General features: G+C 37.9%; 1 protein-coding gene across 1 annotated transcript; it reads left to right on the forward strand.

Moving 5' to 3' along the window:
* The first annotated feature begins 13 nt into the window (after positions 1–13).
* On the forward strand, positions 14–7,676 carry bmb (brambleberry). Its single transcript, XM_022672311.2, has 13 exons — positions 14–159; positions 1,970–2,238; positions 2,840–2,968; positions 3,076–3,261; positions 3,667–3,889; positions 4,036–4,152; positions 4,283–4,462; positions 4,837–5,043; positions 5,131–5,284; positions 5,923–5,975; positions 6,550–6,668; positions 7,088–7,188; positions 7,351–7,676. The coding sequence occupies exons 2-13, from the start codon at positions 1,987–1,989 to the stop codon at positions 7,478–7,480; spliced, it is 1,851 nt and encodes a 616-aa protein (XP_022528032.1). The 5' UTR covers positions 14–159; positions 1,970–1,986; the 3' UTR covers positions 7,481–7,676.
* Positions 7,677–11,492: the final 3,816 nt, after the last annotated feature.

Here is an 11,492-nt window from a genome sequence, read left to right on the forward strand (position 1 = left end):
GTAACAGTAATGCCTCCCCCTCAGGCTGGACGCGGATCATCCCGAAAACTACTGGTTTTTAGCACTCTGCATAAAATCAGTGTGAGTGTTTCCACATTGAGACGTGTTAGAGGGTAAAGCTAACTACAGGATTTGCACTGAGGAAAACTGACCTTCGTGGTGAGTACCGAAAATGTGATTTTTTTTTTTTACTTTTACAAAAAAATAACAATGCATTAAATATAAATTCAAACGGCAGTGCAAGGTTTGTGTAGTGTTTCCCCACGCCTGAGGCCCGAGTTTGTGTAGCTAGGTTAATGTTAGAGAAGTATGATTGAATGTGCAAGCCGGAGAGCACGCGCTCATCCGCACTGATTGCTGTCAGCTGGAAGGTCCATGCCCGGGCTTGTTTAGAGCGAAAAGGCAGAGAGAGACCTTCACTGCTGCAATGTTTAATTCAACTGCCAAGCATATCGGCGCAGATTTAATAATCTACTTAACGATACTTCTGTGTTAGAAATGTGTCAGTGCTTAAATTATTCATTTTTTACAATATTTTGTTTTTCAAACTTATTTAGTATTACTATAATGATACTTGAAGTCATTTTCACAATAGTACAATAGGTAACGTATATGTTAAATAAATTTTACATTTGTTTTATTATATACATTACTGATAGCACTTCATAATTCCAAATAAAAAAAATATTGTAATTTAGAACATTTATTTGCAGAAAATGAGGAATGGTCAAAACGACAAACAAGATTCAGTGCTTTCAGACCTCAAATATTGCCCCAAAGAATTCTTCAGAAATAACAACACTAATGATTGAACTCAGGAGGAGTTCAGAAATGAATATTTAGGGAAATAACCCTAATTTCTTATGACAGTTTTCATGCATTTTGGCATGCTCTCCACCAGTCCTTTACCCTACTTTTGGGTGACCCTATGCTACTCCTGGCACAAAAAATCACCATCTTCCTTTTGGTTACATTCCAGAGATTTTCAATGAGGTTCAGCCACACCTTGATGGACCTAGCTGTGTGGCATGAAGCATTGTCCTGTTGGAAAAAAAAACCCAATTGCCAGAGCAGAAGGATGCATGTTTGCTTCCAGGATAACATTGTATATGGCTTGATTCATGCATCCTTGGAATCTACCTGATTCCAGCCTTGCTGAAGCATCCCCAGATCCCCAATCCTCCACCAAATTTCATGCTTTGTGCAAAACACTGTGGCTCATCTTTGATTCTCATTGAGTATGGGCTTGACTTGCTGACATGAGCCCCTCCTCTAGGAGCCTGTTTCAAACTGACTCCTGTTATGAGAGATTGATAACAAAGAACCCCACTGGAAACCTCTAAAATGTAGCCAGGAGGAAGATGGATGGTCTCAAGCCATTACACAAAACTGACCTACTTAAATTTGTGCACCAGGAGTGACAGTCAGTGTGAAAGATTGTCGGAGAGCATGCCAAGATTCATGAAAGCTGCGATTAAAAAATCACGGTTATTCCACCAAATATTATTTCTGAGCTCCTCCCGTGTATAACACACATTTATATTGTTACTAAATGAATGAACGTCTTTCTTTGCGTTATTTGAGTCTGAATGCACTGCACCTTTTTTGTTATGACTATTTTGTCATTATCTTCAAACAAATACACTATATGACAATATACTATTTGAAGTGTTGTCAGTAGATTATAGAATAAAACGGATGTTTATTTACTTAAATATATACCTATATTTTATTTAGTAAAATCAAGAAAACCGATAATTTGTAAGTGATCTCTTAATTTTATTAGGAGCTGTATATGCCTAAAAGGGCATATTGAGGACTTGAATTTGACCTATCAAATACTATCAAATATAAAATGGACAAAAATAAAACAAAAAACAAACCACAAAAAAGTAAATTATCCATCCAGTTGCTTTTCATTGTCTGTGACAATTCTGCCTAAAATATGTCTTTGCCACTCCCCTTAAAGGCCAGGTGTTTTTGAGGATGGTGGTGAATTTGGTGCCCTGGACGCTGTTGGTGTGCGTGTTGGGTACTCAGTGTGGTATAGCTGATGCCTTCTTTGAGTGGATGAGGAAGGCAGACCCTGCCCCAGCCCCAGTACCCCCAGCTGCTCCCTCTTCTCAGTCACTTCTGCAGGGTGAAGCTCCACCTTTTGAGATGAATGTTGTTGATGAGAAGTTTTTAGCTGAAGCAAAACAGATGGATCTCAGCCCCCTTGACAGCTGCCATTTTAAAGTAAGTATGTGGCAAAAAACTGACAAATAACAGTATATTAACATGAGTAAAGAAATGGGATATGATTTGCTATCTGAAACTATCAGTCCTACTTGGAATGCTGTTAATTATGTATTGATATTGAGTGGGATGTATCTGGTTTTAAGATGAAAAGCCATAATCATGTTTGTATAATGGGGAAAACCATAAAAATACAATGTGTGTGTGTCTGTCTCCGTGAAAAGGTGTGATAATTTTAAATACTATACAACCAAACAGAACAATCGGACCAATTAGCTGCAATAAAATGGCACATGCCCTTGTAGAAAAAAAAAATCTGTATTTGTATATCTGTAAATTATTTTTATTTTTTTTAAACCAAATACCCTAGTGGTCTAGTCTTTGTTCCTCATAGCAGGTAATCTATAATTCATGGCTCAATCTTCAGAGAGCAACCCTATTGTAATCAGTTATTAGTGTTTTTTTTTGTTTGTTTGTTTAATAAACATCACATTGTTGTACATTCATACAGGTTCTGTTTTGTCTTATTTCATTTTGTCCACGTGTGTTTCTTTATTAAATAAAAAAACATTGTTGCCCATTGTCTTCTCTCTTTTTATAGGTTGTTGCTCAGCTAAAGGCTACCTGCAATGCCCTATCAGAAGAACAGTTGGCTAAACTAGGTGTGGCTTTGTTTAACTGCCAGTCAGAAGTTGAGGGTCGCCAGACATATGCTTGTACTGACGAGATGGTAACATCATAACCTTTTAATAACCATTTTGTACGTTGTTCGGCTATCAAATTTTATATAAAATGGAGAAAAATAGGTCTTGATTTTCTCTATTTTCTTTTTTGTAGTCTATTAAAGAGTGCACAGCAAACATGGATTCAGACACCTGGAATGCATATCATATTGTCAGCAATCGAGCCCGTTCAGTGTGCTATGCCACACGCCAGCAGCACTTCCGCCGAAAAGCAGAGCTTACTGTGAATGCTCTGATTTCTACTGCAACAAACCAGCTTGAAGCAATGAAAGATTTGAAGGTCTGTTTGTGTTGTGCTTTCTCTTTTGAGAACTTTGAGAGCTTTTTGCACTAACTGACAGATTTTCTCCTAATAGTTGCTCATTTGAGAAGAACATTGGTAGAGATTACAGGAAAATTAACAAATTGGGTACTAATGAACTGTAGTCTGGTCATGTACCCCCAAAGTTCTAACCAGCAAAATATCTTGAATGCATGCACATAATTAGACCTTGAGCTAGATGCAGGATTGGTGCTCTTAATGCACTCAATACAAAAAGGATGTAAATATATAGAAGCATGTATAAAAATGCTCAGTTGAGTGCTTTATTTTAAATAGTTGTAAACATGTCATGATTTAAAACAAGGGTTAATTTTGCCTGTTAGTTGTTTGTCTGTGACTGTGTGTGTGTACACGCGTGTGCAGGAGGGCCAGCAAGAACTTCGGGAAATGACTGCTGCATCCCTCGATAAACTGATGGAAGGCCACAGTGCTCTACAGGTCCAGCAGGGGGTGCTAAAAGAGGGGCAGGAGCAACTGGATGCCTCAATCTCTTCAAATCTGCAGAGGCTGGCTCAAGAGAAGGCCCTCATAAGTACCGGCCAACAGCTGGTGGCGCAGCTCATACAAGGAATTACCCACAGAATGGGTTTGTCCTGTGCACTGTTTTTATTTAGCCATTTAGTGTGTTTGGGGTTTTATTATGACGTTTCTTTGTTAAATTATTGATTTTTAAATTTAGATTTGAAAGTATGTTGAGGTTTTTTTTTTTTTTTTGTGTGTGTTCGTGCTCAGAAAATGTGAGTGAACAGTTGAAAGGCCAAGGTACAGAGGTGCAAGAAGGTCACCGGGCCATTTTGGATGACCTGGCTGAAGTTAGAGGCCGTGCACAGGAGATCTACAGTAAAATGGGTAAATCTCATAGCAGATGTATCTCTATTGCCACTAATTTCACATTATTCTTATGTTCTATTCAACAGAATATTGTATAATGTGTATATTTGCCTGTTAATCTTCATTTCTAAAATTGTTGTTTTTTTAGAGCTCAATTTGAATGGTGTTCTACAGCAGCAGAACACAACTGCCCAGTTCTATTCTGAACTCATGGGGAAGCTGGAGCGCATGAATGGCACACTGGGATATATGCTGACGTACCTGGATAGCATGCAGACCCGGCTAGAAGATAGATTGCACATTATCCAAGGCTACCTTGGATGGGCTGGTACATCCCAATATTCATATGTCAGGACTGTTTACAACATGTGGCAGAAACAAAATATGCTAGCTAAGGCAGAGTTCTTATATTGATCTTGCCATTTACAATGTCTCCCATCATGTGATTCCCACACATTCTATCTGGCAGTTCTAGTTTAAAAATGCTCATGTTAAATATAATGCTAAGTGATGGCAGGAACACTTAAATGAGACTGAGGAAAGTTTGTGCTCTCTTGGACTTAGTCACAACAGATCCTGATCTACCTAGCTTAACTATTTACTATCTACTATTAAAAAAAAAAAAAAAAAAATTTCCATGCATAACCGGGCTATAACATTTGAAGATTAGTAATTAATTCATTATTTTTTTTTCTTCTTCAGGTCTCAGTCTGCGTGCCCTGTGGACCTGTGTGATGCATGCTGGGTATTTCTTGTTTAGTGCAGTGCTTCTGTCCTTCTTGCAATGTCCAACTTTCTCTCGCGTCTCTCTGCTCATCACTGTGCCAGTCAACGCCATCGCTGAAGTCAATCAGCAGTCAGCTCTGGACCTGGTCTCACTCTCGCTGCTCCTCTTCACACTCTCGCTGGGTTAGTCTTGGACCAGAAGTGTGAAAATTTGCTTTGAATAAAGGCCTTCATGATTTAAGATGTAATGGCAGCTTTTCTGTTCTCCAGCTCGCTGGTTTCTGCTGCAGTTGCTGTGGATGGTTTCCAAACTTAATGGCAAAAAGTGCACCCCTGCTGCTCTCCTGGCTCCTCCTGTTGAGACTACACTGGAGAAAAAATCCAAACCAGCATACTGCCCAGCCAGCTCTTCAACCCTTCTAGAGTAAGCCTTGTCACAGAAGGGGTTTGGAAAAATGAAGGGTACATAGGCTATTTTCAGAATGCCAGCGGAAATCTGATTTTCCTTAGGGCTGTCAAATGTTCCAAACTGAACTTTGGAAAACCATTGACGAACCATCCATAGGCATCAACAGAACTGAGGAATATATGTTCCCAACAGTCAATACTTTACAAATGACACTGCATTTCTCGCTACACAGTGAGGTTGAATGTGAGCCTTCTCTGTTGCTGAATTTGTGTGCTGCAACATAACAGTTTAGGAGGGCAAGATGATTCTTTCCATCATGGTTCTGCATTAGAAAGCTACAATGCCAAATATGCAGTGTGCCAACAGTCTTCACAAAAGCAGATATGAAATACAAATCTGATTTGCCTGCAGGCTGAACATCCAAAAAGCCAACATGCCCAGATGTGCTTTGATAGTTCTGCACTTGAACTGCATGGCAGGTTTAAACAAATTTTAGTTTTGGTCCTATATAGATACTCCTCTAGCCTACTTAGTGTGCTTTATCTGTTTAACTGGATTTGCTCAATTAAGGGAGTAGACTTGGTTCAGTCTTTGTTCCATGAGTGCTTTAGGCTTTAGGGAAGTCTGAATCCATCTTCTTAACCTGTTTTTAGTGATGACCTGGAATCGGAAGAGCCATGTCCTGGTCAAGACAGCTTTATGACTGGTGAGTTCTCAAATTAACACACACACCTTCACAGATACCCCACATTTCGATGGTCAATTATCTAATCCTTGTTCACATATACTCCGAGTATTACTAGTAATGACACAACAATGACCCAAAATGTCTCATTTGCAGCCCTGTTAAAACTTGTATTTTCTCCACCTTCTTGTGACAATTTATAGTAATTTAACACAAGTACCTGAATAATGATTTGCTTACTTGCCTGTGTACTCTAAACGGAAATGGCAGTTATGGTATAGCAACTTCAAGATTGTTACCTCAGTGTAAACACTGCCCAGCCTGCTAATGCTAAGCCTATGTGAATTTGAGCGAGGCCTGATGGTGGGTGCCAGATTCAGTGTTAAACAATTGGAACTGGAAATTAATCATAGAACATGTTACCAACTACAGTGGACAAGGCAGTGAAGTAATGATCATGATCATGACTTATGTAAACTCCGCCAGAATCATCATGTGCACTTTATGGCAGGAGTCATGGAATATGATAATAATACCTGTCCTATTATGTGATATGTTTGTGAATAATGCTGATCTTTTATTGCTGATTTGGTAGGTGATCCCTGCATGGTGGCCATGTCTCGATCTAACGCTTGTTCACCTCCTGAACTCCCTCTTTCTGTGGGCACTTCTAGCCATTCTACACCCAGACTGAAGACTCTCCTTAGCCACAGAGTGAGTGTTTTATTTATTTATTTATTTTTTTTAACAACAATTCTACAGTGTAGCAATATATTAGAAATACTGCTTAAATTGCTCGTTGGAACCAATATATGTATTTTACATTTTTATATTGTGTATGTATGTATGTATGTATGTATGTATAACTGTTTAAAATGATAAAATGTATAAGCTTAAGTCTTTAAAGTGTTGCAAAGGAGTTAATTTCAGTATTGCATTTTGCATTCTTTTCTTCAAAAATGTTAAAATGTTAATATTTGTGTATACAGTGTTGTGTTTGTGACTAATTTACAAGATTTGATAACTTGAACTTGAATTTTATTAAAGTTTTTTTGTATGATTTACTTACAAAATACTGGATGTACCGTGACTGCCTGCCATACTCTAATTTGGACCCATGTTCTGACTGGCAGGTTGGTTTTGAAAGCATCCCCCAGAGAAACTTGGGAGGCGTTTTGGACACTGTGAACCAGTCTCGGAGCTCCAGCCCTAACCAGTCAGTTGCCAGCAACAGGTATGAGAAGGGGGTAGTTGTTCACCACAACTGAATTGATATACTGTCTCTATTTTTTTTGTAAGGACACATGCATGCTACAGCTTTTAAAACTATCTAATACTGTTTAGAAATTGTTTTACCTTTACTAAATTTTTTACTGTGTTTACTGTCCTCCTCCAGTTCATTCTCTGGTCGTCCTCTGTGTTGTGGGACCACACGCCTGGGACAGCCATGTAAGAAAAGGGCTCTAGCTGGTCAGGACTACTGTCGGGTCCATGAGGGAGGACACTCTTCCTATAATCGCCTCTGAAATGCATATTAAATCATCCGGTTCCCTGTGTAGCAGCAGCGAGTTTACAGAGGATGTGATATTTTTAACTAATGTACTCACTTCATCCCTTTTATTTGTAGCCTTTTGTAGTCATGGCTTTCTTTTCACCCTTTCTGTCTGTATAAAATGGTGTGTATATGGAATTTTATTTAACAATAAATTATTACAATGCTTAGCAGTTTGTATTGTGCTTTTTTTATTAGTTTTTACCAAAGTAGAAAATAAGGCATTTTAATTTACATTAATTATTTGCAAAGAACCAACGACTTATAACTTACCATGAAATGTTAAGGATCTGCCCTAACTGTTGTTGTTACTATTTACAATCAAACCCCTTCAGTTAATGTTGGTGTTCCCAAAATAGTAGAGCCTGAATCTGCTGCAATGAAGGCGTGTGCGTGCGCGCGTGTGCGTGTGCGTGTGCGTGTGTGTGGCTCTGGGGGAAAAAAATTAGATGGATGGTCACAAGCCATCAAACCAAGCTGAACTGCTTGATTTTTTTGCACCAGGAGTGGAATAAAGTTATCAAAAAGCAGTGTGTAAGACTGGTGGAGGAGAATATTCCAAGATGCATGAAAACTGTTATTAAAAAACAGGATTATTACACCAAATATTGATTTCTGAACTCTTGTTTTCAAATAAATGCATCTTTCTTGTTATTTCAGCCATTTATCATTTTCTGCAAATAATCTTATGTATTTTTTCAGATATCTAAATAGGTGGGGCACAGTCGATCGCGGCGCTCTCTTGCGCGGGACACAGCCCCGCTGAGTAGAATTCTGCAGTGGTCCTGTAGACATTTTGCATCAGCGTGTAGAAGACAACTGCAAAAAGCACAGCTTTAACAGACTGAACATAGTATACATGTAGCATGGTTATGACTGCAAAAATGATGTTGTTTATTTTTGTTTATATGATTTGCAAGAATGACTCACATCCAATTCATTGTGCTCATGACAACGCCTACATATTACTTTTAAAGGGACTAAAAACTAAATACACCTTTCAGGAATTCAATAATTCCCAGTTTACTTGATACATTTAAATGTCTCATTAGGCAATGGTTTTGTATAGAACACAACCATTAGAATGGTTACAGCATTCATCTCTAAAATAAAGAACCAGTTGTAGAGTTGCTTAAAAATGTTTAATAAAACAAAACCTTTTACAAGTCGAAAGCACATTTTAATTATCGCATAGTTTAAAATGTTCATTAGTCTTACCATTCTGTTGGTCTTTTTATCTAGGTCCTGCTTTTGTTGGAAAGCATGGCCTATTGGCTCCATGCCTAATTCCATGTGTGAGCTAGAATGAAGCAGTGAAACAGATGGAAACATCTCTGCAATGATGGTGCTCCATGCAATACTTCTGGGATGAGTTCTGATCCATAATCCTGATACCTTTAATGCTTTTGTTGCTGAAAGCAACCAAATCCTCACAGCAGTACACCAACATCTAGTTAAAGGCCTTTTCCCCAAGACAGTAGGGAAAATAACTTCACAAAAGCAAGATAAACTTAATTTTGGAGGAAACAAAGAATGAACAGTTCATACAATGGCTGTATTCGGAATGGCATACTACTATACTGCGTACTGCATACTGCACTAGTATGTACTGCATACTACACACTGCCCAGTATGTAGTATTCGGTACTGCAACACTTTTGATTGTAGTACCCTACATGGCCCCATGACACACCAGTCAGTCCTCTGTAGTGCTCCGAATTCCTCACAGTGAGTTGTAAACAGAAACAACCCAAGAAAGTTCCAGTTATATTTAAATACGTTTTCCTATTTATTTTAGTAGATTACTATTTTCATCTATGTAAGTACCATCAAGAAGAAAACATTTAAACAAACTCTTATTCATATTTACACAATCTCAACAATAAAAGAAATGAGACACGTTGCACAAGTGAAACAATTTTATTAATTTGTATTCAAATCATTCCCTTATTTAAAAGAAAAATATGTAGTAAAACTGAGGGAATTATTTATTAAATCAAAAGAACGATTTTTTAAACAAAGGTAATTATTTATTAAATTAACAGAACGATTTATTGGAATTATTTATTAAATAAAGAGAACGATTTATTAAAACTGAGGGAATTATTTATTAAATCAACAGAACAATTTTTTAAACAAAGGTAATTATTTATTAAATTAACAGAACGATTTATTGGAATTATTTATTAAATAAAGAGAACGATTTATTAAAACTGAGGGAATTATTTATTAAATCAACAGAACAATTTTTTAAACAAAGGTAATTATTTATTAAATTAACAGAACGATTTATTGGAATTATTTATTAAATAAAGAGAACGATTTATTAAAACTGAGGGAATTATTTATTAAATCAACAGAACAATTTTTTAAACAAAGGTAATTATTTATTAAATTAACAGAACGATTTATTGGAATTATTTATTAAATAAAGAGAACGATTTTTTAAACAAAGGTAATTATTTATTAAATTAACAGAACGATTTATTGGAATTATTTATTAAATAAAGAGAACGATTTATTAAAACAGAGGGAATTATTTATTAAAGTAACAGAGTAATTTATTAAAACTGATGGACTTATTTATTAATATAACAATCATTTATTAAAACTGAGGGAATTATGTATTAAAATATCAGAATAATTTATTAAAACTGAGGAAATTATTTATTAAAATATCAGAATAATTTATTAAAACTGAGGTAATTATTTATTAAAATAACAGAATAATTTATTAAAACTGAGGACATTATTTATTAAAATAACAGAATAATTTATTAAAACTGTATGTTGCTGCACACTGCGGAGGGTCCCGGCCGCGGAGAGCGTTCGGCGCGGCAGCGGAGGGTCCCGGCTGCGGCGGAGAGCGCTCGGCCGCGGAGAGCGTTCTGCGCGGCAGCGGAGGGTCCCGGCTGCGGCGGAGAGCGCTCGGCCGCGGAGAGCGTTCGGCGCGGCAGCGGAGGGTCCCGGTGTTCTGTCGAATTTTCCTACCTTGTCGAACCGTGCTGCCCCAATGTATATTTAACTGTAAAAATACAAAAGAAGCACTATTTTAGGGCATGTACCCAGTGATATTCCAGTAGATGTACGTTATTAGATTTGGATTGCATAATTCATTGTACCATGGCAAAGTTATAGTAAATATAGCTCATTACAAACTGCTTTTGTATTTATTTATGATAATAAGTGTAATTTTTTGTTTCCCTTTACACGTTTGTGCAATGACAGTTCGTCCAGGTTGTTTAATACACATAAACCCCCCTAAACCAGATTAATTATACATAAAAAACGAGAAATAATTAAATAGTGTAGGTCGGCGCATGCGCAGTAACTTTGGGAAGCATGTATCGATGGGTAGGAGAATTCGACAGAACACCGGCCGCGGAGAGCGCTCGGCGCGGCAGCGGAGGGTCCCGGCCGCGGAGAGCGCTCGGCCGCGGCAGCGGAGGGTCCCGGCCGCGGAGAGCGCGCGGCCGCGGCAGCGGAGGGGCTCGACAGCGGTGAGCCGATACTTTCCAAAATAATTCCCTTAATTTAAAAATATATATATTTCCATAATTTCAAAATCTCTCGCACTCGCCACCATCTTGTTTTTTTCTGAAGCGAGCTGGAGGAGCCAGCCGCAATGCATGTTGGGATGCAGTACACCACGAAGACAGCTCTCCATGCACACTGCGAAATCGGAGCGGAGTAGTACACCATCCGGGTACCTGTAGTGCACTACAGATTCTCAGTTTGGTCGCATACTGCGTACTGCATACTGGCTTTAGGCAGATTTAGTATGCGAGTAGTATGTAGTATGCCATTTCGAATACAGCCAATGTGTGTCAGTTTGTTCTCTTCAATTCAATGTTTCTCATGTTTATTATCTAGTGAGGCAGGTTTTACTATGACACAATGAATGATTGACTTCCTGAATGATTTTACTTACAAAGCCTTGACCTTAACAGACTACATTTACATGAGTCAGAAGTTGATTAACTTCA

The sequence above is a fragment of the Astyanax mexicanus genome, chromosome 2 (genome assembly GCF_023375975.1).
Source record: "Astyanax mexicanus isolate ESR-SI-001 chromosome 2, AstMex3_surface, whole genome shotgun sequence".
Taxonomy (NCBI): domain Eukaryota; kingdom Metazoa; phylum Chordata; class Actinopteri; order Characiformes; family Acestrorhamphidae; genus Astyanax; species Astyanax mexicanus.